Here is a 21,585-nt window from a genome sequence, read left to right as displayed (position 1 = left end):
GATTGAAAATAGCACAGTGCTTTCATTGCTTTTTATTCTGAATTTGCTGTTGCTAGTCCTTTTCAGAATGAAGTCAATTGTCTTGCACCAGTTGCCTGAGCAATACAATGCAGGGAACACAAGGCAAGTTTCCATAAAATATATTTTTATTTTTTGCTTCTGATTTAAAGAACCTGTTTCCATGAGAACTAAATCTGAAAACCCTGTACTCAGCAAAAGTCTACTCAAGTCTGTTCAAGTCTAGTCCATTAATTACTTTAAAACTTGCCTTCCGGGAAACATTTATTTCCATGAATTTCTAAGAATGGAAAAAGTAGTGTCAGTAATATATATTAGTAGACTGAAATTAATTTGAGATTTCCCCAAAAACATGTTTCAGACAAATGGTCTTTTTCAGAGCTGCAATATATTAAAGTGCAAAAAGAATGAACTACAAAAAAAAAGTATATTTGGAACCAAACTTGTTAAGGTCAATAATGCATATATAAAATCAACCCCCTTAATTAAATTATTGGAACATTTGTTTATAATATGAAAGAGCAACTCTTGTTATGTAGCTCTGCAATTGCTATGTCAATCTGTTCAAGGAGAGAAATTAATGAATCGGCTCATATCAATTTATTTTTTATTGTGGACAATGTTTTTTAATGGAGAATACTGGACAGATGCTTGCTTTATAGGTTAACAGGTCTGTCACTACAGAAGGTGATTCAAATGAGATAGAGTGCTGAGTCCATCAACATTAGCAAGACTTATGTTGAACACAGCACAAACAATTGCAATCTGCTCCGTTGCTAATGCCCTCATATTACTCCCATATTTATTTCCCAGATAATTTTACTAGAATTAAATCAACATTTCATTTTCAAATTTCCATATACCTATTGTGAATGTGGTGTGTAATTTCTGAAAATTAAATAATTAATGAGCAAAATACAAATATGATGCACTGCAAGAGTTCACTGAGGGAAAAAAAAGGAAAAAAAAAAGAAAAATATCCATTGCATTTCCATGAGCAGAAACCAGAAACAATTTAGTTAATATCTAACCTGACTCATTTTTATTTTTCCTCTTTCTTCCCCTCCAGATACCATTGTCAATGAACGTCTCATCATTTCTCACCTTTGACCAGCCAACAATAACCTTTTGTGGAGTACATCAGGAACTCATGGCTTCTAAACCCTTTGAAACTACTATCCAAGAAGAATCAATGGATTTGCATAGAGAGAGAGACATGGAGTTGAGCACAATAGCAACTATAGCACGCCCAAGCAATCGTATGTAGCAGGCAGAAAAAAACTATTTTACAGAATGCAACCAATGCTGGAATTTCTGTTGAATTAAGAGGGAGTTTTAAATTACACCTAAGGAAAGGCATGGAAACAGCTTCTGTACTCAGACAAAGAGCAAAACTGTCCACAAGACTACTTGGTTTGGCCTGAGTGTGCACCACTATGTTAGCTGAACTGGATTTTTTCAGAACTGCTTATTTGTCCTCTGTTCAACCATGCAGTATTTTTTTAAAGAAGATGTATTCTTCCTCCTCTTCCTCTTCTTCTTCCTCTTCTCCTCCTCCTTCCTCTTCAGCTTCCCCTTTGCAAACATCCCATTAACTTACCTGTATGTACAAAATCCTGTAAAAATGTATGTATTTTTCATAATGAATACAATTTCGAAGAAAAAGAAAAAGACTAAGTAATTGTTTAAGTTCTCAATTTTTTTTTCTTTTTTCTTTATTATTATTATTATTTTTTTTTTTTACAAACGGCTCAATGGTGTTTTTTTAACAGTCTAATCTGTAACCTGTAAAATTTGTGACACGTTTAATTCTAAATTTAAGTTACTATGCTTTTTTCCCTACTTATTGTCTTTTTTATTCAACTTGCTTTCCTAAAACAGTGTTTGTATCCATGTTAAGAAACAGAAACATTAAACCAAATTAATTTGTTACATGCTGCATTAGCAAAACAATGCCGCATAGGTTTATAATAAGCATTCAGTACTTAATACAGTGAGGTTTTTTTTAAAACAATTTCAGTATTTATTTTTTTCCACAACTGCAAGTAATATACATTTTCACAATTTATTTTAAAAAGTACACTGCATGTCTTGGCTTGATGACTTGATGGGCTTAATATTGTGAAATACAAAATAACAACCAAACAAAAAACAAACACCACAAAATATTAATGAGCTAACCAGGATTAATGAGCAAACCATTTAACAAATACTGCATGTCATTCGTATTCCTTGTCTTTTTCCATTCCAGGACAACACAAACAGTGAGCTTTCACCAAAAATTGTTTCCACACTCCAGAAATAAAATGTTTTGCTTGAATTAAAACACTGTTAGATAGAATCCTATTGTCATAAATAATGCAATGGATCAGTAGTTTCATACAGAATCTGTGTTTTGTACTTCACTAGGTGGTGGCTTTTCCTTTTTGCTGATGAAATAACCCAAAACCAAGTACAGTACACCTACACCATTTTTTTTCTTCTGTGGGAGTTGACTTCCAAGTGAAAGCATAAGTAATGTGTGTCTTTGAAAGAGAACTCAAAAACAAATGTTTATTGAAAAATACATTTTAATGTAGTTTAATAGAAGCTTACTTACTTACTTACTTACTTACTTACTTACTTACTGCTTTAATTGAAAACTACAAACCTGTACATCATAGCGGTTATATTTATGATTAGAAGAAAGTGGCATCTTACTGAAAATGAAGCCACAAATGAGTACAGTTCTGTAGTTTTCTATTAGAGGGTGGGTCAAAGTTTTGATTTAATCCAGCCCTTTGTCTCATTATATTTGTGTGTAAGTGTCTACAGGCACAGGAAGAAAGCCCACATTTCCTTGAATAAGTTAGGTAAATTATATATATATATATATATATATATATATATACACACTTCTTTGAGTCCTTGCTATATCAGTTTGTTTATGAAACTTGTAAAGAAGAAAAAAGAAAAGGAGATGAAAAGAAGAAGGACAAGACGATGGATAAGAAGAAGGAGATGGAAAACTAGATGAAAAATAAGAAGGAGGAGGGAAAGAAGAAGAAGAAGAAGAAGAAGAACAACAACAACAACAACAACAACAACAACAACAACAACAACAACAACAACAAAATAATGCTGTTTTCCAGTTTGGTAAGTGTTGAGCACCAAAATATGATTAATATGTTAAACTGCACAGCCGTTAATATATATATATATATATATATATATATATATATATATATATATATATATATATATACACTCACCTAAAGGATTATTAGGAACACCATACTAATACTGTGTTTGACCCCCTTTCGCCTTCAGAACTGCCTTAATTCTACGTGGCATTGATTCAACAAGGTGCTGAAAGCATTCTTTAGAAATGTTGGCCCATATTGATAGGATAGCATCTTGCAGTTGATGGAGATTTGTGGGATGCACATCCAGGGCATGAAGCTCCCGTTCCACCACATCCCAAAGATGCTCTATTGGGTTGAGATCTGGTGACTGTGGGGGCCAGTTTAGTACAGTGAACTCATTGTCATGTTCAAGAAACCAATTTGAAATGATTCGACCTTTGTGACATGGTACATTATCCTGCTGGAAGTAGCCATCAGAGGATGGGTACATGGTGGTCATAAAGGGATGGACATGGTCAGAAACAATGCTCAGGTAGGCCGTGGCATTTAAACGATGCCCAATTGGCACTAAGGGGCCTAAAATGTGCCAAGAAAACATCCCCCACACCATTACACCACCACCACCAGCCTGCACAGTGGTAACAAGGCATGATGGATCCATGTTCTCATTCTGTTCACGCCAAATTCTGACTACCATCTGAATGTCTCAACAGAAATCGAGACTCATCCGACCAGGCAACATTTTTCCAGTCTTCAACTGTCCAATTTTGGTGAGCTTGTGCAAATTGTAGCCTCTTTTTCCTATTTGTAGTGGAGATGAGTGGTACCCGGTGGGGTCTTCTGCTGTTGTAGCCCATCCGCCTCAAGGTTGTACGTGCTGTGGCTTCACAAATGCTTTGCTGCATACCTCGGTTGTAACGAGTGGTTATTTCAGTCAAAGTTGCTCTTCTATCAGCTTGAATCAGTCGGCCCATTCTCCTCTGACCTCTAGCATCAACAAGGCATTTTCGCCCACAGGACTGCCGCATACTGGATGTTTTTCCCTTTTCACACCATTCTTTGTAAACCCTAGAAATGGTTGTGCGTGAAAATCCCAGTAACTGAGCAGATTGTGAAATACTCCGACCGGCCCGTCTGGCACCAACAACCATGCCATGCTCAAAATTTCTTAAATCACCTTTCTTTCCCATTCAGACATTCAGTTTGGAGTTCAGGAGATTGTCTTGACCAGGACCATACCCCTAAATGCATTGAAGCAACTGCCGTGTGATTGGTTGGTTAGATAATTGCATTAATGAGAAATTGAACAGGTGTTCCTAATAATCCTTTAGGTGAGTGTATATATGCAGTTCTCTGTTTTCAGCACCTCCAGCTTTAAATTAGTGCAGTCTATATTCCTTGGCTTGTAAAGCTGGGGCTGCAGAGTTCTTCAGCAATTGTGGATTCCTGTCTACAACAAACTGAGCTAATAAAAGCAGAATTAATGTTACCGAGTACCCAATCAGCCATCATACATAAATGGTGTTCTGTCATTAGGCTAGACTCTGGTTCACTAAAAGAAACAACATGCCCTGGCAAATTAATAGTGGTGTCCTTCTGCACCTTTAAAATATCTATCCACTTCTCTCACATTCTAAATCTAAATCTGTTCTTCCTCAATTTCTTGAGCATATACTAAAGATTAGTTTTTTTGCTTTTACCCAAGTCTATTGTATCCATAGTTGAAGGGTCTAAGATTAACATACTTAAAAAAAACAGTAAAACGTGAAATCTGATCTGTGCTCAAAGTTACACAAATACATTAAATGTACACTCTGAAGTGGAATGGAAAACTAAATTATTATAAATAACTTTCATAATCAGTAACTGTTTCTAAATCTCAACAGACATGTTCAGCTTTGGCACACATTAACAACAATCTTTCAGAAACTCAGTTTCTCTATTTCTAGCATTTCTCTTATGGTGTGCAGCTGGCCCAGTGACATTTGTAAACTCAGCAAAATGCAATAAGAGCTTCATAGCCCTCTATGTAAATGATAACATTAGTAAATTATTAACATCACTGGTAAACCATGCACTGGAACCACAACTAAAAAAGATAACCAAAATAACATAACTGAGTAAGTTTGGAATATATTGATTGAACAGCAACACAAATCACTTGGCGTTTCGCAGTATTGTGATACATACTGAGGTAGGCACTTGAATGCAGAAATATTTATTGTTTTATTAATATTAGGGTGGTAGAAATACTAATAATAGTGTGTGTGTGTGTATATATATATATATATATATATATATATATATATATATATATATATATATATATATATACACTCACCTAAAGGATTATTAGGAACACCTGTTCAATTTCTCATTAATGCAATTATCTAACCAACCAATCACATGGCAGTTGCTTCAATGCATTTAGGGGTGTGGTCCTGCTCAAGAGAATCTCCTGAACTCCAAACTGAATGTCTGAATGGGAAAGAAAGGTGATTTAAGCAATTTTGAGCGTGGCATGGTTGTTGGTGCCAGACGGGCCGCTCTGAGTATTTCACAATCTGCTCAGTTACTGGGATTTTCACGCACAACCATTTCTAGGGTTTACAAAGAATGGTGTGAAAAGGGAAAAACATCCAGTATGCGGCAGTCCTGTGGGCGAAAATGCCTTGTTGATGCTAGAGGTCAGAGGAGAATGGGCCGACTGATTCAAGCTGATAGAAGAGCAACTTTGACTGAAATAACCACTCGTTACAACCAAGGTATGCAGCAAAGCATTTGTGAAGCCACAACACGTACAACCTTGAGGCGGATGGGCTACAACAGCAGAAGACCCCACCGGGTACCACTCATCTCCACTACAAATAGGAAAAAGAGGCTACAATTTGCACAAGCTCACCAAAATTGGACAGTTGAAGACTGGAAAAATGTTGCCTGGTCTGATGAATCTCGATTTCTGTTGAGACATTCAGATGGTAGAGTCAGAATGTGAGAATGTGGCGTAAACAGAATGAGAACATGGATCCATCATGCCTTGTTACCACTGTGCAGGCTGGTGGTGGTGGTGTAATGGTGTGGGGGATGTTTTCTTGTCACACTTTAGGCCCCTTAGTGCCAATTGGGCATCGTTTAAATGCCACGGCCTACCTGAGCATTGTTTCTGACCATGTCCATCCCTTTATGACCACCATGTACCCATCCTCTGATGGCTACTTCCAGCAGGATAATGCACCATGTCACAAAGGTCGAATCATTTCAAATTGGTTTCTTGAACATGACAATGAGTTCACTGTACTAAACTGGCCCCCACAGTCACCAGATCTCAACCCAATAGAGCATCTTTGGGATGTGGTGGAACAGGAGCTTCGTGCCCTGGATGTGCATCCCACAAATCTCCATCAACTGCAAGATGCTATCCTATCAATATGGGCCAACATTTCTAAAGAATGCTTTCAGCACCTTGTTGAATCAATGCCACGTAGAATTAAGGCAGTTCTGAAGGCGAAAGGGGGTCAAACACAGTATTAGTATGGTGTTCCTAATCATCCTTTAGGTGAGTGTATACACACACATTATGTCTACATATTTTGATTGCTGTTTATCATCACTCACTAGTTCTACTGTTACCTCAAACACTTTTCTGCTTGATGAAGTGAAGTTAAGCATTCTAGTATAGTAAAGTTCAGGTCATGCTGTGCTACTTTTGCATAACAATCTATCACTGTGGATCCTACTATCCTACTTTCTAGAGTGACGTCCCAGCTACACACATGAAAAAGAGCTCAAGGCATAGTGTGAAAAAAAGCAGGACAGCCTGTTCACATAGTAAGCTACATTTCACACTTTACTGACCTTTTTATTTTATATTGTTATCTTGGCTGACTGAAGTTACCGAATCTTCAACTATTATTGGAGTGTATAATTGAATTTCTGAAAAGCTAAATTAAACATGGATCACGAATTTAATAAAAAGTCACTTTTTGTCTTCTAATAATTAATAAAGGGAAAAATAACATTTATTTTATAAGCTAATCAGACACACCTATCATAAATGTGAAAGTAAACATCTGATCTAAGTGAAGTGTTGATTGAAAGGATATAGTCGGTACAAAGTGATAGAAACACAAATACAAATTTGCATAGCTAAATATCTAGCTATATTTATTTTGATATTCAGATATAAATTTTTCTTTTTTTTCTTTTTTTGTGTGCATACTTTTCAGCTAAAAAATTGACTTACTAGAGTACTGAGAGGACACTATTCATCACCACAAAACCTGTTACAACTACAGGACCCTTCTTTCTTGAACACACTTCAATCAATCAATAGTGCATGACTCTGCAATCGATTACCACCACCTGGGCCATCTATTTCTGAAATATAAATGTTCTATTTACATACTTTACAAGCAAACACATTCCAATAGGATAACTTAGTGTCACCACCAGCAAAGTACATTAATATCAAAGCAGGTCAGTATAAAAGTTTGGAGTGATGGATTTAGAAATTTTGCAACTGCAATATTTGGTAATTTTGAAATAAATAATATTAATTTCTGAAGGTCTATAAAATAAGTGCTTAGGCTAGTTCATACAAAGTGAAATAAGCTCCACAGTTTTGCAGCAAATATACAGAAAGTTAAAAGTTTTTCATTGGACCATGAGTTGACGTTAACTCAGATTCAAGACTCTTCTTTTTATGCATGCAGACCACCAACATATATTTAGCACAAAAAAGTGAAGCATACATCGAGAATAACATCATTCTGACCATGAAGCATGGAGGTAGATGAAATTCCTAGCAAAATACTGATCGAAAGCACATGGCTATTTCTATTACCAAATAGTTTTGGAGTACAAAATTAAAAGTTATCAAAATCTCAAGACCTCTATACAATAGACAATTTGTGTTGTAAACTGCAAAAATGTTAACGAGATAATTAAGGCTACAGGAAGTGCCTCCTCCATGTTATGAAAGCCAAAACAGATTCATAAATACAGATCACTAGTGTCTGAATAAAACAGTGTGAATTTATATATATATATATATATATATATACCGATCAGACATAACATTATGATCACTGACAGGTGAAGTGAATAACACTGATAATCTCATTATCATGGCACCTGTCAGTGGGTGGGATATATTAGGCAGCAAGTGAACATTTTGTCCTCAAAGTTGATGTGTTAGAAGCAGGAAAAATGGGTAAGCGTAAGGATCTGAGCGACTCTGACAAGGGCCAAATTGTGATGGCTAGACGACTATGTCAAAGCATCTTCAAAACTGCAGCTCTTGTGGGGTGTTCCCGGTCTGAAGTGGTCAGTACCTATCGAAAGTGGTCCAAGGAAGAAAAAGCGGTGAACCGGCGACAGGGTCATGGGCGGCCGAGGCTCACTGATGCACGTGGGGAGCGAAGGCTGGCCCGTGTGGTCCGATCTAACTAACAAGCTACTGTAGCTGAAATTGCTGAAAAAGTGAATGCAGGTTCTGATAGAAAGGTGTATATACAGTGCATCGCAGTTTGTTGCGTATGAGGCTGCGTAGCCGCAGACCCCTGTCCACTGCCGAAAGCACCTACAATGGGCATGTGAGCATCAGAACTGGACCACGGAGCAATGGAGGAAGGTGGCCTGGTCTGATGAATCACGAGTTCAAGGTGTTGACTTGGCCTCCAAATTCCCCAGATCTCAATCCAATCGAGCATCTGTGGAATGTGCTTGACAAACAAGTCTGATCCATGGAGGCCCCACCTTGCAACTTACAGGACTTAAAGGATCTGCTGCTAACGTCTTGGTGCCAGATACCACAGCACACCTTCAGAGGTCTAGTGGAGTCCATGCCTTGACGGGTCAGGGCTGTTTTGGTGGCAAAAGGGGGACCTACACAATATTAGGAAGGTGGTCATAATGTTATGGCTGATCGGTGTGTATTATATATATATATATTTTTTTTTTGACAGATATACTTTGGTATATACATTATTTAATGTACAATATATCTACAATTGATACTATATACAGTGAGGAAAAAAAGTATTTGATCCCCTATCAATCAGCAAGATTTCTGGCTCCCAGGTGTCTTTTATACAGGTAACGAGCTGAGATTAGGAGCACTCTCTTAAAGGGAGTGCTCCTAATCTCAGCTCGTTACCTGTATAAAAGACGCCTGTCCACAGATGCAATCAATCAATCAGATTACAAACTCTCCACCATGGCCAAGACCAAAGAGCTGTCCAAGGATGTCAGGGACAAGATTGTAGACCTACACAAGGCTGGATTGGGCTACAAGACCATCGCCAAGCAGCTTGGTGAGAAGGTGACAACAGTTGGTGCGATTATTCGCAAATGGAAGAAACACAAAATAACTGTCAGTCTCCCTCGGTCTGGGGCTCCATGCAAGATCTCACCTCGTGGAGTTTCAATGATCATGACAACGGTGAGGAATCAGCTCAGAACTACACGGGAGGATCTTGTTAATGATCCCCAGGCAGCTGGGACCATAGTCACCAAGAAAACAATTGGTAACACACTACGCCGTGAAGGACTGAAATCCTGCAGTGCCCGCAAGGTCCCCCTGCTCAAGAAAGCACATGTACAGGCCCATCTGAAGTTTGCCAATGAACATCTGAATGATTCAGAGGAGAATTGGGTGAAAGTGTTGTGGTCAGATGAGACCAAAATCGAGCTCTTTGGCATCAACACAACTCGGCGTGTTTGGAGGAGGAGGAATGACCCCAAGATCACCATCCCCACCATCAAACATGGAGGTGGAAACATTATGCTTTGGGGGTGTCTTTCTGCTAAGGGGACAGGACAACTGCACCGCATCAAAGGGACGATGGACGGGGCCATGTACCGTCAAATCTTGGGTGAGAACCTCCTTCCCTCAGCCATTGAAAATGGGTCGTGGATGGATATTCCAGCATGACAATGACCCAAGACACACAGCCAAGGCAACAAAGGAGTGGCTCAAGAAGAAGCACATTAAGGTCCTGGAGTGGCCTAGCCAGTCTCCAGACCTTAATCCCATAGAAAATCTGTGGAGGGAGCTGAAGGTTCGAGTTGCCAAACGTCAGCCTCGAAACCTTAATGACTTGGAGAGGATCTGCAAAGAGGAGTGGGACAAAATCCCTCCTGAGATGTGTGCAAACCTACAAGAAACGTCTGACCTCTGTGATTGCCAACAATGGTTTTGCCACCAAGTACTAAGTCGAAGGGGTCAAATACTTATTTCCCTCATTAACATGCAAATCAATTGATAACTTTTTTGAAATGCGTTTTTCTGGATTGTTTTGTTCTTATTCTGTCTCTCACTGTTAAAATACACCTACCATTAAAATTATAGACTGATCATTTCTTTGTCAGTGGGAAAACATACAAAATCAGCAGGGGATCAAATACTTTTTTCCCTCACTGTATATAGGAGGTGTCCTTTCGCCCATGTCAGAAATGCAAATAAAAGTACTTTTAAGTAAGATTATATTTTAGACCTGTAGGGGGCATCATGAGTATAACATTTTGCACATTACTGTACTGTACAAGACTTTAATTATTTTCCAGTTAGAATTGATTCTTAAAATGAAATGGAAAAAGGAGTCACAATGTAAATGTATTAACATCACAAATGAAAAACTGACTTTCTCACCCATATTTTGAATGACTAGGATGACAACAATTGTCCGAGTCCAAAAGAAAGCTTCTGAAAGGAACTATAAAATTAATTCCTGATACAAATATATGGGTACTTTCAGCTAAGGTCTGTTCTGTAGCTGCTATTTATGTATGTATTTATTTATTTACTTTCTTAATTGTATTGTTTTTGAACTTTGGTTTGGCCCCAGTTCTGTCAATATGACCACTCATCTGACTAATATTTTAAGTGTTTACTTAAGTTGTTACAGTACAACTGAACTATGAACCTATGAGCTGCCTTTATATCTTTAAAAATATAAATCATCATGTACTTCTCAAACCAATAAGATTTCAGAATGTAGTCAGTTAATCAATACAATATTAAAAGGTCAATTAACATGAATATATCAAAAGATAAATCACTATTTCTCCTTTTCCACTTTTGCTTCTGAGCACTAATGGTCTGCTACAATACATTGGAGTCAGTCTTCACATGAGAAGGTTGATGGTTACCAACACTAAACAAACATCACAGTTTATAGGTGCTTTGAATCCCACAGAGGTGTGGTTCAATTTGCAGCTTTGTCCATTTAGCAGCACTGCACCAAGACCAGATGTTGCTAATACTGCATGCAATATTATAATTATTGAAATAAATACATGTTTTTTCTACTATTTTCCCATTTAAAAAAGAAAAGACAAACAAAACAAACCAAGAAAGAACACATGACTAAGCTATAAAGCTATACATTAAATAGAGCAATACACCTACATTGCTGATGTGAGATAGAAAGCCACTGTGAATTAAATTATATTAACACTGACATTCATAGAGTTAATTTAATGCAGTAGATATGGGTTGTTTTATATATTCCAAGTTACATTCCCATTTGTACAGAATGGCAATCTATTTGTTATGGTCAAATGACTCTTAATAACCTTTGTCAGTGAACTGAAAGGTCTTGAATCTGTGCAGCTGAACTTTATGCTTTATGCATGAGGAATATTTACTTTTTGTTGCATTTATTTTGTGTGGTGAATGTTTTATACCTTTTCATTTTATACATTTGAGTGAGTATAGCCTTATAAATAACAGCACTGCTAATGGAAGGCAATGATGTAATATGTGATCTCATGATAAAACAGGTAATTGTTTTGTTTTTATTGTTTGAACAAGCACAAACATCATGAACACAAAACACCATGCTCATAAATTGTGCATTTAACATATTGCAGAAACAAGTTTCTAAATAAGCTCTCCTAGCAATATAACAATGATAAAATGCATTGATAGCTTTTGTATAACATTTTTTATATTCTACAAAAAGTGAGGAAATTCTAATCTGAAGATCAATGGTGAGCAACACTCCAACTAACAAAACTAACAGCTGGGATTAAACCGACATCACCATACTCAGCACACTCATTGTATTGCATACATATTTCTACACTCATTTTTAATTATGATAATAATTTTGATAATGAAATCTTGGATTTGGGCACTAATTAATGACAATTAGATGTGATACAATGAGAGTGTTATCTGAGCCCAGCTAAAGACACTTAATACATACCTAATTTCAATAGGTATTTCAGCCAGGTGTTTTCATATATTTTATTTTATTGAAATTCCAAGCATTTCAGTCAAAAGCCAGCTTCTTTCACATATCTGCAGATAAATGCAATTAACTTGTTAACTTAAAGTTGTAAACATGTTATCTAATTTTAGATTAAATTAAACACATTTGTTTAATTCCATAATGAATAAAAAAGGGGAAAAAAAAACTGCCTTGTGACTTTATATATTATGTCAGATTTAGAGAACCAAAAATAGAAAGAAGTTTATTGATTAATTGTATATATTGTTAAGGTCTTTTAAATACAATTGGAACAAAAGCTGTCTCATTGTATGGAGCAGTTGTACACTACACACTGAATACATCTGCATATAAACACAATGCAATACATTATAATGCAGAGAACAGCACACCTGTCCTACTGGGATATATGTAGTCTAGTGAATAAAATGTTTTGCTATTCCATGGTCATTGCTGAATGTAAAGCCTCAAAGGGCAGGCTCTAAAGCTGTGTCCAACACACGCAATCCTGTCTCAATCGCATACTGCCATGTATTCTTTTTTTTTTATAATGGAGTCCTTACAGCCTTGAAGGATCTCTATGGATGAAAGGGTTTAATACAACAAAATAAATAAGAAAAAGAATTGCAGGTAACCTAAAAAATAAACATGTGCCAAATGCAGTGAAATACACAGACTTGTTTCTCCAAAAATACATCCAAATGATGTGGAACCTTGTCTACTTTACAGCAGTATATCAATTCTTTACACCACATTTCTTTACATATTGTAAAATAAAAAATAAAAAATAAGTTCTCCCCAAACATTTCATTATCTGCCGGCCTAGGATACAGTTAAGGGATTTTTCCAAACTTTCCTTTTCACCCGTTTAATATATTTCAGTAGTCTACTGATCTGAACTGTTACTTTTCATGATTGATCATGCCCTGTTCAGGAATAAAGAATAATTGCCTCTGCAGGAAGCTCAGTGAATTCACTATTTCTCATCTTGGAGGAGGAGGCATTGTTTATTGTTTATGTCTCTTGTCTTCCTGCTGTTTGAAACTGTATAAAGAGTTCCTCATATCTTAATAAAAATAATAAAGTGTTAATTGAACAAATTAATTTGTACTTTTGTTAGTATCATATTTAATCAATTATTATAATTATAACTTGCTCTAATGTTTAACAGTGAAAAATGAGAAAGGAAAAGGAAAAATTTGCAAAAAACATTAAAAGCAAAAATACTGAAAAGCTTCCAAATACATAGTTAAAACATGGGAAAAGCATTTAATTGTTTTTCGAAAGATGTTTCTATTCTAAAAATCCTCCTTTCAGTGTCAGACCATTTCAGTATCATACTCTGCACTGAAAGCACAATATATTTCGATTTCAATATCAATTAATAACTATTAATTTTAAATTGGCAAGAGACCTATAGCCTACATGCATTATAGCCAACTTTAATTAGAAGGTATGATCTAAAATGTGTTACAAAACAAGTTGTAAAGAAAACAACTTCTTAGAGAGAATAGAGAGAGAGAGAGAATTGTTGAATTTGTTAGCTGTTCATATATACCCTCATAATATCTAAGACATCTATCTCATCTTTACAATAATGCTGTCTTGATCCAGTAAGCATCATGCATTCCCTACAGTGCTGCTTTGTATTCAGCACTAAGCTGCAAGCAACCTGATAGGACAGCTGGAGAGAATTCTAATGGGCTAATTGCACAGTTCTACAATGTCCAGCAATACATTTTGATAAAGGGAAATAGAGTATGTAATTCCCACAGCCCCAGAAAAAGTGTCAAATAATTATTTTCATGTCATGCAATACTGTGATCCGGGATTCATTTTAAAAATGTTTATTTCTTATGCATAAGAAAAGTTTCTGCTACATTCACAAACAACCAAGTAAGCATGTATGATGCCCTCTAAAGACATTAGGAAAATGTAGTTGTCCTTCATTCTGTTCATTTTAATCATGAACAGGAATGAAATAGAGCTAGTATCTATGAAAATATTCCCAAACTGGGCTAAATATTGTTATAAAACATGGTCAAGGTTTGTCTATGTTTATTTAAGCTCTGATCTAGTATATGATATCATGATTACACTAAATTAGAATCCAGCTAAGTTATGTCTGTCGACAGAGCACATTTTATCATTAAATACATCAAACATGATGTGCATGATCAGGCGAATACCTGCTTAAGGAAGTACAAAACAAACAAAGTGGAATTCACTATAAGTTGACATATTTCACTCAGAAGAATCCCATGAATGCTCTGGAAATGCAATACAAATGTCTTGTTATTCGTTATTACCCTAATCATGCATTGTTTTGATTTCTGTTGTCACCACATGAGCATCTTCCAAACCCAGCAACTGTTTTGGAGAAAACAATCAATAAATATATGTTTTAAAATTACTTAAAAATTAAATGAATTCCTGATTACCAAAAAAACGTTTTCAGTGTTAAAAAGGTACACATCCTGTTTATAATCTCTCAATTTCTACATTGGTGTAAATTATTTATCTAGGGATCCCAAACAAGGTTTCAAGGAAAGAACTTCTAATATTGCATTTTTTCATATTCCCCATATTCTCATATTGAGAACAACAAACAAAAGCAAGAGCAGAGCAAGTTGTTTTCTCACAGATATTTTCTTGATTTAATACAGCAAAAATGGGACTACTCCCACTGTATTGTTGGGTGGGATTAACTACAACTTTAACCAGCCACTAACAGCAAATTACAAAACTGTACAATATGGCGTTTACATTAAAAAATAGAAGAAAGTAGCATCTAACAAAAAATGTTGTGTAGTTTTCTATTAGCAGCTGTGTGAAAGTTTTATTCCGTTGCGCAAGAAAAGAGCTGTGGTTCATTCACGAAGTGATTGACTCTCATTCTTGGTCAACAAACCAATATCATCTTCACTGTGACCAACAACACCTTCAGGTACTTACTCATCTGATATATTTTATGTCAAACTCCACTATAATTAATTGTAAAATATACTGGATTATAACAGAATTTTATTCAGTTCAATGTCTGTTAGAAGTGGCAGTCATGATTTGCCCTGAATTATAAGACTACATTTATTGATCTACATATTATCTTTTCTGTTTGGTAGATAATACATTTGTCATAACACGGTATGTCTTCCATTCTTGTGCATGCTTAAGTCGTTCAAGAATATAAAGCAAAAGTTGAAACTTGGAGAAATAGGCATATTCCCATTTTTACATGCAAGACAAGTTTCCAATTTTAAAAGTTGAATTATGTACATTACATGATGTGCACTTAAACTGAGCAGTACATTTTAATTAAACCAGTTACCCAAAATAGCTCAGTCAAGATGCCACATTGTTTCTAGTTGGTTTCCTGTCACACTCAGTGTTATTGCCATGAAAAGCCACAATATGAAGTTGAATAAACAACCACGATCATATTTAGTCTGATCTTTTGTACTCACACTAAACTTGTCTCTTAAAAGAACAAGTACACTTCCCTTCCGTTCTTCATGAAGACTTCTAATACTGCATTTAAGTATTTTCCAAAGTTTGTTCATGTAAATGTTTACAGAAAGTAATATATGTGTGATTTCTTCATAAGACTGCTATTACTCTTCAGGGTTTAAAGCAGGGGTAGTCAATAGGTGGACCGCAGGCCAAATACGGACCGCCAGACGATTTTGAATGGACCGCAAAAATAATTTTAATTAACTTATTATCATGATTGTTTTTTTTTTTTTAATGTATTGTTCTGGAGGTTTCCACTCAGTGTTTGTTATTGTGTGGAACCTAGTAGCAGCCCTCCCTGGTTATTAGCCAATAAGATGTTATGTATTAATATGGGATGTCCTATATAGAGCTCGTGTTCAGTTAGTCAGTTGATTGCTCGCAGATTCTTGGTTCAGGCGTCTCTATACATGTTCTGGACTGGGACAAGAGCATCACTGTGTACATCAGGGATGGAAACAGCTTATTTCCAATGAAGACATATATTTCTAACAGGTGCACAAATCGAGAATTGTGCATCCTCACCAATTTCAATTACTCTGTGATTGACAAGCAGCAGAAACAGCGTCTAGTTTGCATGTATAATCTCGGTTGATATGTGATATGTGGTTGTGAAGCAAATATATGTTTGAGTCCAAATCTGCCTGATTTCATGGAGGTTTTGAGGTATGTTTTTCAAATTTGAAATGACTCAGAATAGCGCATTTCAGGTCTCCAATTTTCAAAATCTTCTGTGGTAGGACCCCAACACCCCCCACCCACAATTCCTCAATCCTTTTTGACCTAATTTTTACACATTCATTTTGTGCAATGCACTGTGGGACAAGGGCAAGACTTGAAAGTTTATATTATGTTTATCTATATGCCTACAATAATCTTTAACAAATTAAAATTAAAAGTGGTTTGAAACCGTTTTAATACTTATATTTACATTTTTTTAAATGTTTTATTTTTGTACATTGTCAAATGAATGTACTAAATATAAGCAACAGGGTATATTACTAATTCACAGAATTGTGTGTGTGTGTGTTGCAAAGGGTCATTTGAAGGTGTTATTCCCCCCCCACCCCCTTCTGATGTTTGGCCCTTGACTATACCTTGACCAAGACATTTTTATATTAGAAAGCATAGAATGGGGAGAGGGGGTAACTTTCTCATTTGTCACAAAATATTACATTTCTGTCTGTTATATAACACTTTATATGATAATGGTGTATTGATCATTATCTTTAAGTTGTGATTCTATTGAGAAATCCACAATTTTTGACACACAAGATTTTTCTGTAAATGGTATTAGGTTACTATGTAGATTTTACATTGTATGGCATTATGATATCAGTGTTAAACAGTTGATCAATAATAATGACATCCATCTGAACATCAGAAACCCTTCATCAGTAAATACATTTCAGGTGAAATGATCAATTGATCAAACATGCCATATTAAGTTAAATCTCTCCTTGCAGCACTCCATCCTCTGTAGGCCTATTCGAAGCCTGCCCTAATGGGTAAATTCTACCTAAAGCAAACTGGTATTGAATGAGAATTCATCAGCAGCTAGTCAAGTGTAAAAAGTCTATCAATCACCACAATGGAAATAATTCACATTTCCACAGCATCAGCAATTTTAATTCCATCTCTGGGAAAGAGGAGGGGGGAATCTTGTTTCAAGCACTCATATAAATCATCTAAATTTTGTATTATACATGCTACTTTATATTGCAATCACAAAACCATGTGGGTCAATAATACATATTTCTTTTGAGCAAACTTGACAATTTTAATGCAAGGGGAAGAAATGGTGATTGTACAGTATGCAATATAGACATTATTCATAGGTATGTCAAAATGTCTGATATATGCTAATATTTTTACCCCCAAAGCAATGAAAGCTGAAGGTCTGCTTTGCTGAGTTGTTCAACTAAATCAAATGGAAATTCCACTGAGCGAGCAGGAAAAAAGGTTGTTAGATTGTTGTTAAATGAGAGGATTAGAGTATTATTAAATGTAATACTCTGATATGGGAATTAAATTATGAAAGTAGGGAATGGGGGTGGTAATCACATGGTGATACTATATTTGCCACTATAAAAGACACCTTGGCCATTCTAATCATGTGTTTTGTTAAAGCGACATGGCGCTTTGGCACAAAACACTTTACAGCATTATTTTGCTTAGTTCTAGTAGGGTTGGCCAGGCTTCAAATCTTTGAGCCAGTTCTGTGGCCTGAAGCTGGGGCAATGCTGGACAGGTTTCCGAGTTTAATCCTGGATAAAAAGTCTCCCCTTTCTTAGTTCCAGACCTGATTCTACAATATCAGTGTAAAAAAAGCAAAATAATGCTTTTTGTGTCTCTATACAGTATCTCCAGATGCTGTCTTTTTGTGACCAAAGCATTGCTTCCTAATTTTGGAAAAATACATTTAACCTGATATTTTAATTTCAAATGGGTAATGTAATGGTTACCAATGTTACAGTAATTTACTGTAGAGTGTAGTTCGTAATTTGTTTTTAGTGTAGACAACTGTCAATATTTATGTAATGTTAAGTATCCCCAGTAATTTTTCAAACCAAACTGACGAATAGAAAGAGGGAATGGAAATTCTGCTATACAGATCATAATAAACAAGTTTATTTTGCTCTTCTTTGCTTTTTGACTCGAGGCCATTATGGGCAGAGAGGTGCTTAAATCAGAGAACACTTATAAAATGATATACAGTAGTTTCAAAATATGTCCATACCTGTTGAACTGCCACTAATATTCAGTTTAGTAAAAAGAAACCGATTCACCTGGTTTTAGATAACACAGAATCAGATAACACCTAGTGTACATAACAGTAATTCAACTTTTTGGAGGTAGACTAGTGGCACCTCTGATGCAAAAAAATTAAGCTTGTGTTGAGAACATCCAAACTACGGTGAAGCTTGGAGGCAGGTCTGTCTTTCAGCCTCCAGTCCTGATGCCCTTAGAATTGAAGGATGTATTTTAGGCAATTTTAGCCTCTTACAGCCTCTTAGCTATGTGTGAGCAATTTATATGCTTTATTAATTTATTACAATTCAACAAATTACAATTCTACCGACACAAGACTTTTAATGAAAAACATGTTTATATTATACTAATTTCACATTTAGACCTCTGTCCATCCTGCAAGCTGGTGAAACAGAACATACATAAACACATTTTGAAAACACAATTATGATTTAGAGGCCAATCTGAAACAAACAGAAGAACAAGAGATGAAGCCTTTCTTGTATTTTTAAATACATAGGAACTTTGGTATGCAGCATGAATTTGTGTTGTCTGCTCTGGAGAACTCTTGCTTCCAAATATCATTTATTACTTTGTTAAGTAGCTTATAGTGGACTGTCAAAATGCCAGTAGACTATAATGGGAAACTGAAGCCTGCTGCTATTTTTAAAAGTACTCAGAATGGAGTAATCATGTACTACTACCTCATGCTTTTAATGTTGTAAAAGGGTGTTGCTATAGTGTGTTGCTAAGGACGTAAGAGCAAGCAATTAAAAAAAAAAAGCTGTTTGACACTGGTATTGCAGTGCCTCGGGGTAAATGAGTAATGAACAATGAAAACACTCTTAACAAAAGCAATGCTGGAGACATCGAAGTTGCTTCAGATTCCTTGTTATTAAGTGGACAATTATATACACTGCAAGATCAGAATAAAATCCCTTTCAACCTAGTTGAGGTCAGTGCCCCAGTAGATGCTGTAGCCACAAAAGGGAGAATCTTTTGCATTGAAGGTTACCAATGGGGGACACTGCCAAGGTCACAGTTAAGAACTGTAATGTAAATTAAAACACGTGTTCTTTATTATTTTCAAAGGCATAGTATTTCTGTACCTTTAGATACTGGTAGCTTTTGCCATTCGTCAGTTTCTGGATCATGTTGTGCTTGCTTGAAATAACTCCTATCTAAAAGCACGAGCAGAATTATTGTTCACCACTTCATCATTTGACAGGATTATCCACTCAATCGAATATACTTTTCTATATTTCTAATTACATTAAAGGAATGGTCTCAGTCTTCTACCAGATCTTGGAAGAATTTGGAAATTAAAAATACGTGAAGTGCATGGTCTATTTTCTAAACCAATTGATTAAGAACTCCAGACTTCTTCTATTATTATTATTATTATTATTATTATTATTATGTTTTAATCATGAACTCCTTACTGTTTAATGTATTGATTATATAACCATGTGTCATGGAGAAGTCATTCTTAATAATTTATGGATGTAGCCATGTAGGCTACACATTCTTCATTAAAATGGGAGTCTTATATCCATTTGTTCATATTTATGATGACTGACTGACTTTTGCACTGATTTGCAGACAAGTTTCGATTTCATATAAAAATATATTGATCTGCTCTGGTATCTAAGGAGCACTCTAGAAATGTGAATATTGTTGAATTTAGCTTAGATTCTTTTCAAGTGGCTATAGATTAATTGCCTTATATGTTTGATTTTTTTTGTGTGAAAATATGACAGGAAGACAAACATACATAATGTATACTCGCCTACAGAAATAGCTCATAGTTAAATAGACAGGCATCATCTAATCATATAAACCTCTACTGGCATAATAATAATAATAATAATAATAATAATAATAATAATAATAATAATAATAATACAAATTGAGAAGTTCAATGCATGCATTATTAAATCTGTTTTCATCAAAGTGAATTCTCACACAAGAAGTGTAAAATGTTAAAATCTTAAAATCCAGTTATTAATAAATAAAGTGATGAGTTTGTAACTATACAGCATGGCAGACGCTGTTATGCTCTAATGATGTGATTTTGTATTTATTTATTTATTTAAGGTTGTGCTGTAACCTGTAACAGAAATGCAGGTGGAGAGAGTTGGTAAATATATGTATATATTCTGAATGTTTCTTCCCCTTTTCTAATCTTTGTTAAGATCTGTGTAATGATTTAAGTTAATAGTGATTTTCTCTTCTTCTGGACAAATGTGAAAACAATGGACGTTATCAGTTACAAATGAGCCATGTGAACTTTCACTGGACTTTCAGATAAGGAAGGGATGTTCTCTATCTATAGCACAACAAATGCAGCTACAACTTAAAATGATGGGTTCCTGAGAACCATTCATCACTCCACACCAACTGATTATGCAATCAATGGCTAAAGCTCTGAGGGACTCTGACAGCCTCTGAGAGTCTCACTGCAAATAGTGAGTTATGAGCTACAGTGCATAAAGTCAATTGCTTCCTCTATCTATTTATTACTCTGGTCTAAACAATAACAAACTCCAGTTAATTTGAAATGTTTTTTCCAGCCCTAGTTAAAGTGACATTTCTCCATTTGTAGGCAAATTAAACTACATGCCAGGTAATATGCCAGGTAATTTGCCAGGATATTGTTTTGGAATTCTAGATTAAGGGCTTGATTAAATAAATAATGATGATGCTGCAAATTGTTTACAGAAACATAAATGGGATTAAGTAAAATTATTATTGCATTGATAAACTCTCTTAGTATTAAAACCAAAAAAAAAATTCTTCTCGTCTCTCCTGTTTTGCACAACAAAGGCATGGGACTGGTCACATTTTTTCATTTTCATTTTCACATTTAAAAATAAATTATGAGAAACTGCTCTTCCTTTAGACAATTTGAAATCTGTCTTATGAACCCCTTTCATAGATTTGCT

At 35.5% G+C, this 21,585-nt stretch overlaps 2 protein-coding genes across 2 annotated transcripts in view; one reads left to right on the top strand and one right to left on the bottom strand.

The window, feature by feature from the left end:
• Positions 1 to 2,128, top strand: part of LOC136716096 (leucine-rich repeat transmembrane neuronal protein 3-like) — a 121,949-nt gene extending 119,821 nt beyond the window's left edge. The window contains exon 3 of the mRNA XM_066693587.1: positions 1,088 to 2,128. Within this exon, the coding sequence (XP_066549684.1) occupies positions 1,088 to 1,285 (198 nt within the window). The 3' untranslated portion in view covers positions 1,286 to 2,128. The remainder of the gene's footprint in view (positions 1 to 1,087) is intronic.
• The window catches only part of LOC136715967 (catenin alpha-3), a 592,813-nt gene that overhangs the window by 396,440 nt on the left and 174,788 nt on the right, over positions 1 to 21,585 (bottom strand). The gene's annotated exons all lie outside the window — the stretch shown is intronic.

The sequence above is a fragment of the Amia ocellicauda genome, chromosome 20 (genome assembly GCF_036373705.1).
Source record: "Amia ocellicauda isolate fAmiCal2 chromosome 20, fAmiCal2.hap1, whole genome shotgun sequence".
NCBI lineage: Eukaryota > Metazoa > Chordata > Actinopteri > Amiiformes > Amiidae > Amia > Amia ocellicauda.
The sequence above is the reverse complement of the archived record's forward strand: the minus strand, read 5'-3'. Positions and strand labels throughout refer to the sequence as shown.